Consider the following 18,683-nt stretch of genomic DNA (forward strand, 5'->3'; position numbering starts at 1 on the left):
CACACCCAAACCTGGTGGATCTCACCCCAAAATATCTGAGGTTGGGGTGGGGTTGGGGAGAGGGTCCTCCACCACCTCAACCCACGCCCAAACCTGGTGGATTTCACCCCAAAATACCTGAGGTTGGGGTGGGGTTGGGGAGAGGGTCCTCCACCACCTCAACCCACCACCTCAACCTTCGCCTTCCCGCAGCGTCCCTCCTCTACCCCTACGGGCTGGCCCAAGGTGACCAGAAGAACCCCAAGCTTGATGATGGGACATCAAAGAAGGTCTCCCTCGCCGTGCCCTTCACCTTCTACGGCAAAGAATACCGAAGCCTTTACGTACGTGACCCAAAATCCCATAATTTTCACTTAATTAATTTTTTCTAATTAATTTCTACTTAAATTTCTAATTTCTAAGCTGGAGGGGGTTTCTTCTGGTGCATCAAAGCATCATCGTATGGTTGATAGGCCTCCAAAGGAGACCTACACCCTTCTGGAGCACTGGTTGGGAGGTCCATGGTCAAGTTTAGGGTGATCCATCCCATCCCACCTCCTCATTTGATGGCGCTGGAGATACAACAGTGACCTAAACACCTCCAATATGGCCGCAGAAGACAGTGGTAGGACCAGATCTGGGTCCTGGGTCCACCTCCAGGGTCCCACAACCACGTCAAGGTGGTTGACCCCGCGTGGTAAGACCACATCTGGGCCCTGTGTCCATCTCCACGGTCCCACAACCACGTCAAGGTGGTTGACCCCACGTGGTAAGACCACATCTGGGTCCCGTGTCCATCTCCATGGTCCCACAACCACGTCAAGGTGGTTGACCCCACGTGGTAAGACCACATCTGGGTCCTGTGTCCATCTCCACGGTCCCACAACCACGTCAAGGTGGTTGACCCCGTGTGGTAGACCACATCTGGGTCTTGTGGCCATCTCCATGGTCCCACAACCAAGTCCAGGTGTTGACCCCATGTGACAGGGCACCAACAGAAGTTGCCACCACATTGGGGTTGACCAAGTGTCTTCCACAGGTCAACAACAACGGCGTCGTCTCCTTCGACGCCCAGGTCAACCAGTACACCCCCGACCCCTTCCCCCTGGCTGATGGACGCCCCTTCGTGGCCCCGTACTGGGCGGACGTGGACAACGTGCTGGGAGGAGATGTCTTCTACCGAGAGACCACCGACCCGACTCTGCTGGCACGCATCACCGAGAACATCAACCAATACCTACCCAAGATCCCCTTCACCGCCACGTGGGCTTTTGTGGCCACCTGGGACCACGTGGCCTACTACGGCTCTACCACCAACAAGGTAAGGTGACTTGAAGGCCAAGTTGAGGTCAGACCCACCAGAGACAAGGGCGTGGCCACAGGCACATGGATTTTGGAGAGCGAAACGGGTCATGGCCTCAAGTCCACCATCTTTGGTGACTTGAGGATGGAGACACGCCCCAACCTGAGCTCTGTTGGACCTTCAACCCTTCTGTTGACCTTACAATCCATTTGTTGGTCTTCAGGCCCCACCCATTGGCCTTCACAACCTATTTGTTGGCCTCATGACCCGTTTGTTGGCCTTACAATCTACTTCTTGGCCTTTGTGACCTCTTCCTTGGCCTTCACGACCCATTTGTGGCCTTCACGACCCACTTGTGGCCTTCACGACCCATTTGTGGCCTTCACAACCCATTCATGGCCTTCACAACCCCTTTGTGGCCTTCACAACCCCTTTGTGGCCTTCACGACCCATTCGTGACCTTCACGACCCATTCATGACCTTCACAACCCATTTGTGGCCTTCACAACCCATTCATGGCCTTCACAACCCATTCAGGGCCTTCACGACCCATTTGTGGCCTTCACGACCCATTCGTGGCCTTCACAACCCATTTGTGACCTTCACAACCTATTTGTGGCCTTCACAACCAATTCATGGCCTTCACGACCCATCCGTTGGCCCCCATGACCCATCCATTGGTCTTTCCCACCCCTTCATGACATTTGAGGTGGGCAGGTGTCCTCTGATCACTCTGTCCTACCCACCAGCCTTGGAAGGGTAGATGAGACACCACGGAGCTCCTAAACTGTCCCTAGGGGTTGTCATGAAGGTGTCACATCCAAACCTTTGCTCCTCAATTAATTTATGGGGTTTTTTTGGTGTTGAAGACCACTTTTTCCACGACACTTCTCCTCTGGCCACCTCGTGAGGAGAAAGAGGTTGTGGTAGAGCATCAATATGAAGGTAGACACCAAAAAACCCCAGCCTAGATAGGCCATGCTTGGCCAAGATGGCTTCCTTGCACATCTCAGGGCAAGAAGTCTACACCTACGTGCTAAATCCCACCCATACCTACTCATCCCACCACTGATGGTGTCATCTCCACTCTCCAGGGCAACACCTTCCAAGCCACCTTGACCACCGACACCAAGAAGTCCTTCATCATCCTCAACTACTGGGACATCCAGTGGACCACGGGGGCAGCAAGCGACGGTGACGCCGAAACAGGTCTTGGAGGGACCCCAGCCCACGTACGTGGAGGTGAAGGAGAAGCTGAGGGAGATGGGACGAAGGGAGTTGAGGAACGGGGGAGGAGGTTGACCACTAATGGGTTTTTTTGGCCCAAGGTAGGACTTTGGCCCACAATTTTTGGGGAAAAAAACCCTGAGAGTAGAACTTTGGCCCATAAGTTATTTTGTAGAAGACAATGTTGAAGACAAGTTGGCCCATCATGGTTTTTGGGGACACCACCAGGTTCACCCAAGACTGGAAGGTGGCCTGGACCATTTTTGGGGGACAATGCCAATGGTAGGATGGTGGCCCACAATATTTTGGGGGGAAAACATCAGGTTTACTCACGGTTGGAGGTTGTCCCACACCATCTTCTGGGGATGACGATGATGAAGGTTGGAGGTTGGTCCACCATGTTTTTGGGGTTTTCCACCAGGTTTGCTCATGGTAGAAGGCTGTCCCACACCATCTTCTGGGGACAACAACGATGAAGGTTGGAGGTTGTCCCATACCATGTTCTGGTGGTTTTCCACCAGGTTTGCTCATGGTAGAAGGTTGTCCCACATCATCTTCTGGGGACAACGATGATGAAGGTTGGAGGTTGGCCCACCATGTTTTTGGGGTTTTCCACCAGGTAGAAGGTTGTCCCATACCATCTTCTGGGGTCAACAACGATGAAGGTTGGAGGTTGGCCCATAACATCTTTGGGAGCCAACACCAGGTTCACCAAAGATTGGAGGTTGCCCCACAACGTTCTTTGGGGACACCACCACCGGTAGAAGGTTGTCCACATCCCTTGGGCGAGGTTGATCACCACCATCTTGGTTTCCTTCCCAGGCTGGTTTCAACAGCGGCGACGACACCAACTTCTACAACATCCCCGGCTCCCAAACCGACGCCATCATCAACATCACCCAGACCTCCAACGTCAACGTTCCGGGGCGTTGGGTCTTCCAAGCAGATGACTTCAAGGTGCCGGGGGTCCCCCCGGAGGTCCCCAAGGTCCCCGAGAGCAACAACTGCTGGTTGTAGGGTGGATTTTTGGGGTGGAAACCTACAAAAAAAGGGAAAATTTGAGAATTAGGTGGAAAATTGGTTCCTCCTCTTGAGTTCTTGGTTCCTCAAGATGTCGGAGGTGGAGGGACCATCCCAGTTGTCCCAGTTGTCCCCAGTTGTCCCCAGTTGTCCCCCGCGTCGGGCAATAAAATCGCAACTGAGACACCGCGGCTCCGTGTCCTCATTTCCCACGCTGGGCCGGGGGGTTTGGGCCCAGATGTGAAGGAATTCATCAATTTTTTACCTTTTTGTGCATTAATTTGCATTTTTTTGCATATTTTGTGCATGAATTTACATTTTTTTCCCCTCTGCACACACAAATACACATTTTTTTGTGTCTATATCTGCAAATTTATGATTTATTGCCCAATCTGCCCCAAAATTTATGATTTTTTTGGTACATTTATGACTTTTTGCCTCCGTGGGCATAAATTTATGCTAATTTTTTACCAGCAGCTTCATGAATTTGTGATTTTTTGCCTTCAACGGGCACAAATTTATGATTTTTTACCTTCTTTGTGCACAAATTTATGATTTTTTACCATTTATGTGCACAAATTTCCCATTTTTTACCTTATTTTTGCCCAAATTTCTCATTTTTTACCTTCTATGTGAATAAATTTCTCATTTTTTACCTTATTTTTGCCCAAATTTCTCATTTTTTACCTTCCATGTGCACAAATTTATGATTTTTTACCATTTATGTGCACAAATTTCCCATTTTTTACCTTCTGTGTGCACAAATTTCTCATTTTTTACCTTCTATGTGAATAAATTTCGCATTTTTTACCTTATTTTTGCCCAAATTTCTCATTTTTTACCTTCTCTGTGCACAAATTTCTCATTTTTTACCTTCTTTGTGCATAAATTTCTCATTTTTTACCTTTTTTGTGCACAAATTTCTCATTTTTTACCTTATTTTTGCCCAAATTTCTCATTTTTTACCTTCTTTGTTCCCAAATTTCTCATTTTTTACCTTCTGTGTGCACAAGTTTATCATTTTTTACCTTCCATGTGCACAAATTTCTGATTTTTTACCATTTATGTGCACAAATTTCCCATTTTTTACCTTATTTGTGCCCAAATTTCTCATTTTTTACCTTCTATGTGAATAAATTTCTCATTTTTTACCTTATTTTTGCCCAAATTTCTCATTTTTTACCTTATTTTTGCCCAAATTTCCCATTTTTTACCTTATTTGTGCACAAATTCACCATTTTTTACCTTCTATGTGAATAAATTTCTCATTTTTTACCTTATTTTTGCCCAAATTTCTCATTTTTTACCTTATTTTTGCCCAAATTTCTCATTTTTTACCATTTATGTGCACAAATTTCTCATTTTTTACCTTCTTTGTGCCCAAATTTCTCATTTTTTACCTTATTTTTGCCCAAATTTCTCATTTTTTACCTTCTATGTGAATAAATTTCTCATTTTTTACCTTATTTTTGCCCAAATTTCTCATTTTTTACCTTCTCTGTGCACAAATTTCTCATTTTTTACCTTCTTTGTGCACAAATTTATCATTTTTTACCTTCTCTGTGCCCAAATTTCTCATTTTTTACCTTATTTGTGCACAAATTTCCCATTTTTTACCTTATTTGTGCCCAAATTTCTCATTTTTTACCTTCCATGTGCACAAATTTCTCATTTTTTACCATTTATGTGCATAAATTTCTGATTTTTTACCTTCTTTGTGCATAAATTTCTCATTTTTTACCTTTTTTGTGCCCAGATTTCTCATTTTTTACCTTCTATGTGAATAAATTTCTCATTTTTTACCTTATTTTTGCCCAAATTTCTCATTTTTTACCTTCTGTGTGACTAAATTTCTCTTTTTTTACCTTATTTTTGCCCAAATTTCTCATTTTTTACCTTATTTGTGCACAAATTTCCCATTTTTTACCTTATTTTTGCCCAAATTTCTCATTTTTTACCTTCTATGTGAATAAATTTCTCATTTTTTACCTTATTTTTGCCCAAATTTCTCATTTTTTACCTTCTATGTGAATAAATTTCTCATTTTTTACCTTATTTTTGCGCAAATTTATCATTTTTTACCTTCTGTGTGCACAAATTTCCCATTTTTTACCTTATTTGTGCCCAAATTTCTCATTTTTTACCTTCTATGTGAATAAATTTCTCATTTTTTACCTTATTTTTGCCCAAATTTCTCATTTTTTACCTTCTCTGTGCCCAAATTTCTAATTTTTTACCTTTTTTGTGCCCAAATTTCCCATTTTTTACCTTCCGTGTGCACAAATTTACGATTTTTTGCACTTCATTTGCATAAATTCATATTTTTTTTACCACTGTGCGTGATTTTTCACACTCTGTGCCCAAATTAACGATTTCTTGGACTCTACGTCATGTATTTATGATTTTTCCCTTTTTTTGGCAGAAAATGCCCCAAAAAATGATTTCCAGCTGCTTTGGGCTCATTTTATTTCAGATAATTCCGAATTTTTTGCCCATTTTTGGACATTTTTCGGCATTTTTTGACCCAAGGGACGAATTCGGGGGCAAAAATCCCAATTTACGGGCAAAAAAACCCACCTAAAAACCCACAAATTGGGATTTTTTTCCCTAAAAAGGGATTTTTTCCCTAAAATAAAGTGGTTTTGCGTGTGGAAATGAGCACAAGCACGCAACACGCGTGTAACACGCAACATGCAACACAAATCAGGCATGTACACATGTGTGCTACACATGACACGTGTGTAACACGGCATACGCGTGCAACACAACACACACTAGGTGTGAACACACAACACTCGACACACACTAAGTATGCACACATGTGCACAACACACAAGCACCCATGACATGCCCTGACATGACACAACACACAGAACACGCAACTTGGCACAAAAACCCCCAAAAACACACCCACAACACGCTCTGACATGACACAACACACAGTGCACATACCACACACAAACAACACACAACTCAGCACAAACACCCCCAAAAATGTACCTACAACACGCTCTGACATGACACAACACGCTCTGACACGACATACACACACAACACACAACTTGGCACAAACACCCCCCAGAAAACACACCCACAACACGCTCCGACATGACACAACACACACAAGACACACAAACACACAACTTGGCACAAACACCCCCCAAAAACACACCCACAACATGCTCCAACATGACACAACACACACAGCACATACCACACACACACAACACACAACTCAGCACAAACACCCACAAAACCACACCCACGGCACGCTCTGACATGACACAACACACACAAGACACACAACACACAACTTGGCACAAACACCCCCAAAAACACACCCACAACACGCTCTGACATGACACAACACACACAGCACATACCACACACAAACAACACACAACTTGGCACAAACACCCCCCCAAAATGTTGCACGCACAACACGCTCCAACATGACACAACACACACAACACACACACACAACACACAACTTGGCACAAACACCCCCAAAAAACACACCCACAACACGCTCTGACATGACACAACACACACAGCACATACCACACACAAACAACACACAACTTGGCACAAACACCCCCCCAAAATGTTGCACGCACAACACGCTCTGACATGACACAACACGCTCCAACATGACACACACACACAACACAACTCAGCACAAACACCCCCAAAAAACACCCCCACAACACGCGCCGACATGACACAACACACACACCACACACACAACTCACACACAACACACAACTTGGCACAAACACCCCCAAAATGTTGCACCCACAACACGCTCTGACATGACACAACACACACCACACACACAACACACACCACACACACAACACACACCACACACACACAACACACAACTCAGCACAAACACCCCCAAAAATGTACCTACAACACGCTCTGACATGACACAACATGCTCTGACACGACATACACACACAACACACAACTTGGCACAAACACCCCCAAAAATGTACCTACAACACGCTCCGACATGACACAACACGCTCTGACACAACATACACACACAACACACAAGTTGGCACAAACATCCCCCAAAAAACACACCCACAACACGCTCTGACATGACACAACACACACAAGACACACACACAACACACAACTTGGCACAAACACCCCCCAAAAACACACCCACAACATGCTCCAACATGACACAACACACACAGCACTTACCACACACACACAACACACAACTTAGAACAAACACCCCCCCAAAATGTTGCACGCACAACACGCTCTGACATGACACAACATGCTCCAACACGACACACACACACAACACATCTTAGCACAAACACCCCCCAAAAAACTCACCCACAACATGCTCCAACATGACACAACACACAGAGAACATACCACACACAACAAACACACACACAACACACAACTTAGCAGAAACACCCCCAAAAAACACCCCCACAACACGCGCCGACATGACACAACACACACCACACACAATAAGCACACACAACACACAACTCAGCACAAACACCCCCAAAAATCACACCCAGAACACGCTCTGACATGACACAACACACACCACACACACACCACACACACACTAAACACAACTCAGGACAAACACCCCCAAAAATGTTGCACGTACAACATGCTCTGACATGACACAACATGCTCTGACACGACACAGCACACACACAACACACAACTCGGCACAAACACCCCCCCAAAACCCCCCCCACAACACGCTCCAACACGACACAACACACACCCCACCCCCCCCCCCTTCATCCCTACTCCTCACCCCCCAAAGAGGATTTTTTTGTAAATCCCTCCCCCCCCGTCTCCTTTTTCCCTTTTTTTCCCTTTTTCAGCCCATTTTACACCCCCCATTTCTGCACAAAAATTAATCCCCCCCCCACTGCGTCCCCCCCACCCCCGCTTGTCACTTGGGGCCAATTTCCACCTCAGTGGCCAAAAAAATTACACCCTTTTTAGTCACTCAACCCTTTTTTTGCCGACTTTCATCAAAACAATGTTTTTCTCCCCATTTTTCACCTTTTTCGAGCCAAAAATGATGTCACGGCGCAGGGCGGGGCGCTCCCCCGAGGGTGGATTTGTCATTTGGTTTTTTTTACCCTTTTTCCGGAAAAAAAATAGTAATAAAAGGAGGAGTAAGAGCTGCCCCGAGGGCACTGTGGGTGTTTGCGGCGAGGATTTGAGGAGAAAAAGGAGAGTTTTGGGTCGGATAGAATCGAGGCGGGTGAGTTAAAAATATATATAAAAATAATATATTTATTAAAAAATAAATGTGGTTTTTGTGCGGGAAAGAAAGGAGAAATGGGGAAAAAAGGGGAGGAAAGGGGAAAAAAAGGAGGAAAGGGGAAAAAAGGGGAGGAAAGGGGAAAAAAGGAGAAATGGGGGAAAAAGGGGAGGGAAGGGGAAAAAAAGGAGAAATGGGGAAAAAAGGGAGAGAACAGGGGAAAAAAGGAGGAAAGGGGGAAAAAAAGGGGGAAATGGGGGGAGAAATGGGGGGAAAAGGGGGAAATGGGGGAAAAAGGGGAGGAAAGGGGAAAAAAAGGAGGAAAGGAAAAAAGGAGGAAAGGGAAAAAAGGGAGGAAAGGGGAAAAAAGGAGAAATGGGGAAAAAAAGGAGAAATGGGGAAAAAAGGAGGAAAGGGGAAAAAAAAGGAGGAAATGGGGGAGAAATGGGGAAAAAGGGGAAATGGGGGAAAAAGGGGAGGAAAGGGGAAAAAGGGGAGGAAAGGAAGGAGAAATGGGGAAATAGGGGGAGGAAAGGGGAAAAAAGGAGGAAATGGGGGGAGAAATGGGGAAAAAAGGGGAAATGGGGGAAAAAGGGGAGGAAAGGGGAAAAAGGGGAGGAAAGGGGGGAGAAATGGGGAAAAAAGGAGGAAAGGAAAAAAGAAATGGGGAAAAAAGGGGAGGAAAGGGAAAAAGGGGAGGAAAGGGGAAAAAAGGAGGAAAGGGGAAAAAAGGAGGAAAGAAAAAAAGGAGAAATGGGGAAAGAAGGGGAGGAAAGGGGGAAAAAGGAGGAAAGGGGAAAAAAAGGAGGAAAGGGAAAAAAGAGGAAAGGGGAAAAAGGGGAAATGGGGAAAAGGGGGAGGAAAGGGGAAAAAAAAGGAGAAATGGAAAAAAGAGAGGGAAGGAAAAAAGAGAAATGGGGAAAAAAGGGGAGGAAAAGGGGAAAAAAGGAGGAAAGGGAAAAAAGAGAAATGGGGGAAAAGGGGGGAAATGGGGAAAAAGGGGGAGGAAAGGGGAAAAAAGGGGGAAAGGGGAAAAAAGGAGAAATGGGGAAAAAGGGGGGAAAAGGAGAAAAGGGGGAAAGGGGAAAAAAGGAGAAATGGGGAAAAAGGGGGAAAAAAAGGAGGAAAGGGGAAAAAGGGAGGAAAGGGGCAAAAAGGAGGAAAAGGAAAAAGGGGAGGAAAGAAGAAAAGGAGAAATGGGGAAAAAAGGAGAAATAGGGAAAAAAGGGGAGGAAAGGGGAAAAAAGGAGGAAAGGGGGAAAAAAAGGAGAAATGGGGAAAAAAAGAGGAAAGGGAAAAAAGGAGAAATGGGGAAAGGGGACGAAAGAGGAAAAAAAGGAGAAATGGGGGAAAAAGGGGAGGAAAGGGGAAAAAAGGAGGAAAGGGAAAAAAGGAGAAATGGGGGAAAAGGGGGAGGAAAGGGGAAAAAGGGGAAGAAGGGGAAAAGGAAAAAGGGGGGAAAGGAGAAAAAAGAGGGGATTTGGGGGGAAAAGGGAAAAATGGGGCAAAATAAACCTGGGGAATAAGGGAAAAAGGGGGAAAAAAAAGGAGAAAAAAGGGAAAATGGAAAAAAAGGTTAAAAGGGAAAAAAGGAGAAAAAAGAAGAGAGGAAAGGGGGAAAAAATAAAGAGAAAAAGGAAAAAAGGAGGAAAAGGGGGGAAAAGGAGGAAAACGGGGAAAAATGAGGAAAAAGGGAAAAAAAGGGGGGGATTTTGGGCAGATTTTTGGGGTGGGGTGCAAGAAAATGTAGGTTTTTGGGACAGGTGTTAAGTGCAAGAAAATAGTGATTTTTGGGATGAGTCTGAGTGAAAAAAACCACATTTTTGGGGCAAGCTGAGTGCAAAAAACAGATTTTTGGGTCAGGAATGAGTGCAAAAATCAGATTTTTGGGGGCAAGTGCAATAAAACATTTTGTGGACAAGCGAAAGGGCAAAAAAATTCAGATTTTTTTTTTTCAAGGGCAAACGGGAGTGAAATTTTAAAAAAATTAGAGAATTTGATCATTTTCTTACCTTCTGTAGCCAAAGCACCATGGATGGTAGCCCAGGTTGGAGGAGAAACGTGCCGCTGCGGGTCTGGAGCATCGTGTTATGGGGTGAGTTCAACCCGGGTGGAAAAATGCGTCATAACCTGTAAAATCCCCCCAAAAAACCACAAATCACCTAAAAATTAAGATTTTTCCAGCCCAAAAAGCCACATTTTTCACCCCCATCCCACGCGGCGACCGAGAAGGGACAAAATTCCCCCGCCCCGTCACACGTAGAGGGACACCAAGAGGCAAAGACCTCCCACCACGCCACGTTTTGGGGGAAATTGGGTGAAAATAGGGCAATTTTCACCCCTGGTTGCCACCCAGGCCTGGCCATGGTCCTTCAGCGTCATCTCGGAGCGTGGTTGTCCACATTTCCACCCCCGTGGCCTTTCGGAGGTGAGAGTGGACATCAAAATCCCAACTGCTCCCTTCAAATTGCTCTATCTGGTGTGAAATCCACCCAAAAAACTCATCGTTTGCCCAGAGAATTAATTAATATTTCTTCAAATTGATTTTTCTTCATATTTATAGTCCTCTCCATTGACGTTCCCTCAAAATTTCTTCTTCAATTCAATATTTGTTCAATTATTTCTCCAACTTGACAACGCAACCAATCAAAAGTCCATCCAATCAAAAGTCCATCAAATCAAAAGTCCATCAAATCAAAAGTCCATCCAATCAAAAGTCCATCCAATCAATAATCTATCAAATTAATGTTAATTAAAGCTTTTATTTCCCCAAAATAACATCCCACCAAATCAATAATCCACCCGATCGCTGTTCCTCAGCCACCAAGATGACATCAGGTGCCACCTCAAGCTCAACTTGAGTCTTGCTCGCCAACTAGGGTTGCCAAATCTGACCTGATGAAGGCCCTGATGGCAAACCCTCCTCTTCCTCGGGCTCTTCTAGGTGTTGTTGACTTGCTCGGTGGCGCCGCACCGGCTCCGCATCACCTGGGCGAGGACTTCGTGGTGGCCTTCATGCAGAACGGTTTGCAGCAGACCCTCAACAGCGACTTCAAGCTGCTCATCACAGGTTATTCACCCTTCACGTCCGTGACCATCTCCATGAAGAAGCCAGGCTTGAGGATGACAGTGCAGGTGACCACAGGCCAAACCGTCCTGGTGAAGATCCCGCCCCACGCGGAGATGGTGGGGAGCAAAACCTTCGACAACGCCATGGTGTTGAGGGCCAACAACGCCATCTCCTTGGTGATGGTCAACGAGAAACCCACCTCGGTTGACTCAGCTGTGGTGTACCCAGTGCACAGGTGGGGCACGGAGTACCACGTCGTGACACCCAACGTGGGTACTGACCGCTACGGCGAGTTCGTGGTGGCCGCCTGGGATGAGCCCACCACGGTTGACGTGCACCTCAAAGCTGCGGTGACCTACCAAGGCCGATCTTACCCCCGGGGCTCAGTGCTCCCCCTCAGGCTGGAGCCCTTCCAAGCAGTCCAGCTCCAAAGCCCATCTGATATGTCCGGCACACGGATCGTGGCGCAGAAACCCGTGGCCGTCTTCACCGGCCACACCTGCTTGGCCAGGTTCTCCCACTGCGACCACCTGGTGGAGCAGCTCCAGCCCGTTTCCACCTGGGGCACCACCTTCATCGTGCCGCCGTTGCCTTTCGAGACTCAATCCGACATCGTCTACGTCTCCACCTCCCAAGCGACGCGCGTCGAGTCTCAACACGGGGTCACCAAGACCGTGCGGGAGCTACGGCCCAACCGGTCAACGCTCTACGGCCTCCAAGCCTCCAACACCTTGTACCTCTCCGCCAACGCCGGCGTCCAGGTCATTTTCTTCGCCGACGGGGGTAGTAAAGACGCCATCTCCTACGACCCGTTTTTCATGACCATCCCAGACGTCTCCAGCTACTGCCAATCCTACAACGTCTTCGCGTTGGACGGCTACGAGAACTACGCCTTGCTCATCGCCAAGACCTCGGAGACGTCCGGGATGACGCTCAACAAGACGCCGTTGAGGGACGTCTTGTGGAAGCCCGTCCTGGGCACCGACTACTCCTGGGCCGGGCAGAGTTTGGGGAGTCGATTTGGGGTCCACGCGGTGGAGCACAAGACGTCCCCCTTCGGCTTGCTCAGCGTGGGGATCCAGGAGCAAAAAGCCTACGGGTCGGTGGCCGTCTGCGACAGCAGTGAGTGCCCCGTGGCCACCTCCAGGGCCCCCGTGGCCACCTCCTGCTCCCAGGTGGCTGTAACATCCCCTTTCCGTCCCCATAGCTGATAAATGCTGAGCTCAAGTGGCCAAAATTAGTTGGTTTGAGCTTAAACTCATCTTTTCTTTGGAGCATAAGGATGGGCTGGTCTAAAATTAATCCAAGATGGCTTCGGCCCACTTTAGGAGGAGACATTTCATCTATAAATATGTAAATAATCTATAATTAAACAATCAATGAAGGGAGGCTCAAGCGATCAACTCAGATGTTCAAATCTAAGCTTAAGGTGGCCAGATCTACCTGGGATAATTTATCTATAAATAATCTAAAATAAATCTATTTATCTATAAATAATCTTAATTACAGATTATTTATCAATAAATAATCTAAAATAAATTTATTTATCTATAAATAATCTTAATTACAGATTATTTGCCTATAAATAATCTGTAATTAAGGAATCAATGAAGGGAGGCTCAAGCGATCAACTCAGATATTCAAATCTAAGCTTAAGGTGGCTAAATCTACCCAGGATAATTTTTTTATCTATAAATAATCTAAAATAAATCTATTTATCTATAAATAATTGTAATTACAGATTATTTATCTATAAATAAATTTATAAATAATCTGTAATTAAGGAATCAATGAAAGGAGCCTCAAGCGATCAACTCAGATGGTCAAGTCTAAGCTTAAGGTGGCTAAATCTACCCGGGATAATTTTTTTATCTATAAATAATCTAAAATAAATCTATTTATCTATTAAAAAATCTTAATTACAGATTATTTATCTATAAATAAATCTATAAATAAATTTATAAATAATCTGTAATTAAGGAGTCAATGAAAGGAGCCTCAAGCCATCAACTTAGACTTTCAAGTCTAAGCTTAAGGTGGCTAAATCTACCCGGGATAATTTTTTTATCTATAAATAATCTAAAATAAATCTATCTATCTATAAATAATCTTAATTACAGACTATTTACCTATAAATAATCTAAAATAAATTTATTTATTTATAAATAATCTTAATTACAGATTATTTGTCTATAAATAATCTGTAATTAAGGAATCGATGAAAGGAACCTCAAGCAATCAACTCAGACATTCAAGTCTAAGCTTAAGGTGGCTAAATCTACCTGAGATAGTTTTTGTGTCTATAAATAATCTAAAATAAATCTATTTATCTATAAAAAAATCTTAATTACAGATTATTTATCTATAAATAAATCTATAAATAAATTTATAAATAATCTGTAATTAAGGAATCAATGAAAGGAGCCTCAAGCCATCAACTTAGACGTTCAAGTCTAAGCTTAAGGTGGCTAAATCTACCCGGGATAATTTTTTTATCTATAAATAATCTTAATTACAGATTATTTATCTATAAATAATCTAAAATAAATCTATTTATCTATAAATAATCTGAATTACAGATTATTTGCCTATAAAAAATCTGTAATTAAGGAACCAACGAAGGGAGCCCCAAGCGATTAACTCAGATATTCAAATCTAAGCTTAAGGTGGCTAAATCTACCCAGGATAATTTTTTTGTCTATAAATAATCTAAAATAAATCTATTTATCTATAAAAAAATCTTAATTACAGATTATTTATCTATAAATAAATCTATAAATAAATTTATAAATAATCTGTAATTAAGGAATCAATGAAAGGAGCCTCAAGCCATCAACTTAGACGTTCAAGTCTAAGCTTAAGGTGGCTAAACCTACCTGGGATAATTTTTTTATCTATAAATAATCTAAAATAAATCTATCTATCTATAAATAATCTTAATTACAGATTATTTATCTATAAATAATCTAAAATAAATTTATTTATCTATAAATAATCTTAGTTACAGATTATTTGTCTATAAATAATCTGTAATTAAGGAATCAATGAAAGGAACCTCAAGCAATCAACTCAGACATTCAAGTCTAAGCTTAAGGTGGCTAAATCTACCCGGGATAATTTTTTTATCTATAAATAATCTAAAATAAATTGATTTATCTATAAAAAAATCTTAATTACAGATTATTTATCTATAAATAAATCTATAAATAAATCTATAAATAATCTGTAATTAAGGAATCAATGAAAGGAGACTCAAGCGATCAACTTAGATGTTCAAGTCTAAGCTTAAGGTGGCTAAATCTACCCGGGATAATTTTTAATCTAGAAATAATCTATAAATAAATAATTTATAATTAAACAATCAATGAAGGGAGCCTCAAGTGATCAACTTAGACCTTCAAGTCTAAGTTCAAGGTGGCTAAACCCACCTGGGATAAATCCTTGCTTTAATATAGTGGAGATCTGGAGGTGCTGGTTGACCGTCTATGGTGACGTCTACGGTGACGTCTACGGTGACAGTGACGCTTGCGCCGCCCCGAGGCCACAAATAAGTGGCCACATCCCCCAAGGCCACCAATAACTGGCCACATCCCCCAAGGCCACCAATAATTGGCCACACCCCCCGAGGCCACCAATAATCGCGTGCGATTCCTTCCAGATCCGTGTCGGCTCGTGAGATGTCGCGCCAAGGAGACGTGCAAGCTGGAGAAGGGGGAGGCCACGTGCGTCCACGACTACATGGGGACCTGCATGGGGTCGCAGTCCCCGCAGTACCACACCTTCGACGGGGTGACCGTGGACATCCGGGGCGGCTGCGCCTACACCCTGGCCAAGTATTGCGGCGACGATCCCACCCTGGTGCCTTTCGTCGTGGAGGAGAAGAAGAGCGAAGGGAATTCGAAGGAGGAGTTGACCAACGTCTACGTGTACGCCTACAACGTCTCCATCCACGCAGGAGAAGGAGGCAAAATCCAGGTGGGTTTTTGCAGGCCGTGGCGGTGTTAATCTGGACAAAACCTTCTGGGCCAAGTGGAAGAGGATAATTGTGGCAGGTGAGGTTGAAATTAAAACACAAAAATGAGGAGAACCACCAAAACCACGGAGCGTTGGGAAATTTTGCGTTACAAATCAAGACGTGACAATGGAGAGGGTGTCTTGGACCTGACTCAAGATGTCCTCCGAGGTGTCTCCAACTAAACCACGCTCATTTTTTTGGTTCGCATCAAGAAAAAGGCAATTTTGAAGGATAAAACTCTACCGTGAGGTTGGTTTTATCCATGGGGGCCACCAACCACAGAGATCCACCACCAAAAAGGAGCCTAGGTGAGACTTAAGTCTATTCTACAAGGTTAGACGTGGTTTCTCCCAGTTCAGTGGTCTTAATATGAGATTTTAAGCTCTGAAGTTGAAGGAGATGGTTGTCCCATGACACATTTGGGTTTTGGTCTACAGGCCGTGGGGCAAAATTGATGGTTTACGTCCATAATTGCTTCTTCCCATCTGCTGAGATTGAATCCTTCTTCTTCTCCTCTCCCCCAAGGTCAACAATGAACCCACCAGCCTACCAACCACCCTGGAAGAGGGGAAGATCCAGATCTCCCAAAACGAGGGTCGGACCATCCTCCAAACGGATTTTGGGCTGCAGGTGACCTACGATGAAGACTGGGCCATAATGGTGGCGGTGCCCAGCAGCTATTTCGGGGCCACGTGTGGCCTCTGCGGCAACTTCAACGAGGACACGGAAGACGAGATGACGCTTCCTGACGGCACTCAGGGTGCCGGCGTGGAGGATTGGGCCAAGAGCTGGCGAGATCCCTCCTGCCAGGATGATTGTGGAGACCAGGAGATGCTGCAGGACACGGCAGGCTGTGGTGAGCTCAGATGGGGAGGGTCTCCAAGCATTTTGGGGGTGAAAGAACGGGTTCCACACGGGGATCTGACCATGGGTTCTCCAGACTTGCTGCCCAGCCCACCAAGTTGATGCTTGTAGGCATCAACTTCTCCAGCTCTGGGGAAGGGTGGTGTTGCTCTTCTCATGTCAAACCACCCCAAAATGGACCTTATCTGACTTCAGATGTCCATAACACACAGAATTAGGCGGGGTTTTCTTGAGGACCACCCCCATGGGATGTTCTGAACCACCTGTAGGCCTCAACTAGGCCAACACAGGAGCCCAACGTCCCTCTAAGTGCTTCACTCACCCCTTGTGTCGCCCTTTTTTGAGGTCTTCTTCTCAAATATCACCCCCACAGCTCGGAGATGCCCCCAAAACAGCCACTTCGAGGCCTGTGGGACGGCGTGTCCCGCCACCTGCACCAATCCCAAAGCCCCCACGTCCTGCACCGAGCCGTGCGCAGCGAGCTGCCAGTGCAACCAGGGCTTCGTCCTCCACCATGACGCCTGCGTCCCAGTGGAGACCTGCAGTTGTCTCCACAACGGTCGCTCCTACAAGGTCCTGGAGGAGTTTTGGGAAGACGGGAGCTGCCAGAGCCGGTGTCGGTGCGAGGCGGGGGGCGAGGTGACGTGCAAGAAGGCTGGGTGCAAAGGTCATGAGAAGTGCGTCACGGTCAACGGCGTCCCCAAGTGCCAGGCCACCAAGTACTTGACCTGCATCGGGACGGGCGACCCTCACTACACCACCTTCGACGGGTTGAAGTATGACTTCCAAGGGACCTGCATCTACCAGTTCGCAGCCCTCTGCGCCCAGGACCCCCAACTGGTCCCCTTCACCGTCAAGGTGGAGAACAACAACCGGGGCAACAAAGCCGTGTCCTTCACCAAAACCGTCACCTTGGAGGTCTACGGCAACAGCATCACCATGAGCCAGGAGCACCCACGCAAGGTCAAGGTAGGCGTCCACCAAGGACCTCATGCAACTGCATCTAAACTGCTTATTTGCTGTTTTTTTCCTCAAATCCTCCTTTTTTTCTCTCAAATCCTCCTTTTTTTCTCTCAAATTCTCCTTTTTGTCCCTCAAATCCTCCTTTTTTTCCTCATTCAAGCATCAATTTCTGTCTGTCATCTCCAGAGGAAGCCCTGAGCAGATAGTTTGGATTTAAACTATTTTTAAACACTTAAAGAAGTTCCTATTAAAAAAAAAAATTAAAAAAATAAATAAAAATATCTACAACTTGTTTACTATGTGGTGGAAACAGCCAGTTTTCACTCTGGCAGAGTAAATGAGTGAAAAATATCCATGAGTAACACCAAAACTACTTCAAAACTCATCCTCTTCGCTTGACGTCTTCCATTTTTTTCTCCCATGGGTTTATATTTCCTTTCTCCCCGACAGCTGCAAAGTGACTCAGTTCATCTGGGAACGGTTCAATTCCCACCTCGTTGTAGCCAAAGTGTTGCACAAAAGGCTTAGCTACAACTTTCCCTTTACTCTTTCTCTCTGAATAATAATATTTTCCGTTTAATATCGATCTGGAAACCGTCCTTAGGCAAAAGGTTTTTGCAGAAACACCCAAATCTTGAGTAATTTGCGTTTGCTTGGAAATCCCCCCTGGGTGGTGTAGAAACACCCAAAAACCACGAGCGATTTGTGGTTGACCATAAAATCTCCTTCATGCAAAAAATTCTTCTCCTCTGGAGAAGAGGAGGCTCAGAGGTGACCTTAGTGCAGTCTACAACTACCTGAAGGGAGGGTGGAGTGGGGTGGGAGTCGGCCTCTTCTCCCAGGTGACAGGACAAGAGGACACAGCCTCAAGCTTGGCCAGGGGAGGTTCAGGTTGGCCATTAAGAAGCATTTCTTCTCAGCAAGGGTCATTAGACACTGGAAGGGGCTGCCCAGGGAGGTGGTGGAGTCACCATCT

General features: G+C 45.2%; 2 protein-coding genes across 2 annotated transcripts in view; one reads left to right on the top strand and one right to left on the bottom strand.

Annotated features, from left to right (window-relative positions):
* LOC137677433 (IgGFc-binding protein-like) overlaps positions 1 to 18,683 on the bottom strand; it is a 72,622-nt gene that overhangs the window by 42,811 nt on the left and 11,128 nt on the right. The window contains exons 2-3 of the mRNA XM_068424737.1: positions 10,808 to 10,925; positions 2,843 to 3,548 (exon numbers count right to left, since the gene is read on the bottom strand). The gene's annotated coding sequence lies outside the window, so the exon portion shown is untranslated. The remainder of the gene's footprint in view (positions 1 to 2,842; positions 3,549 to 10,807; positions 10,926 to 18,683) is intronic.
* LOC137677434 (IgGFc-binding protein-like) overlaps positions 1 to 18,683 on the top strand; it is a 30,247-nt gene that overhangs the window by 2,994 nt on the left and 8,570 nt on the right. Inside the window, exons 4-12 of the mRNA XM_068424738.1 lie at positions 193 to 323; positions 1,019 to 1,300; positions 2,377 to 2,514; positions 3,332 to 3,522; positions 10,817 to 10,890; positions 11,740 to 12,987; positions 15,524 to 15,840; positions 16,406 to 16,736; positions 17,118 to 17,713. Of these exons, the coding sequence (XP_068280839.1) occupies positions 193 to 323; positions 1,019 to 1,300; positions 2,377 to 2,514; positions 3,332 to 3,522; positions 10,817 to 10,890; positions 11,740 to 12,987; positions 15,524 to 15,840; positions 16,406 to 16,736; positions 17,118 to 17,713 (3,308 nt within the window). The remainder of the gene's footprint in view (positions 1 to 192; positions 324 to 1,018; positions 1,301 to 2,376; positions 2,515 to 3,331; positions 3,523 to 10,816; positions 10,891 to 11,739; positions 12,988 to 15,523; positions 15,841 to 16,405; positions 16,737 to 17,117; positions 17,714 to 18,683) is intronic.

The sequence above is a fragment of the Nyctibius grandis genome, unplaced genomic scaffold, assembly GCF_013368605.1.
Source record: "Nyctibius grandis isolate bNycGra1 unplaced genomic scaffold, bNycGra1.pri scaffold_59_arrow_ctg1, whole genome shotgun sequence".
Lineage (NCBI taxonomy): Eukaryota > Metazoa > Chordata > Aves > Nyctibiiformes > Nyctibiidae > Nyctibius > Nyctibius grandis.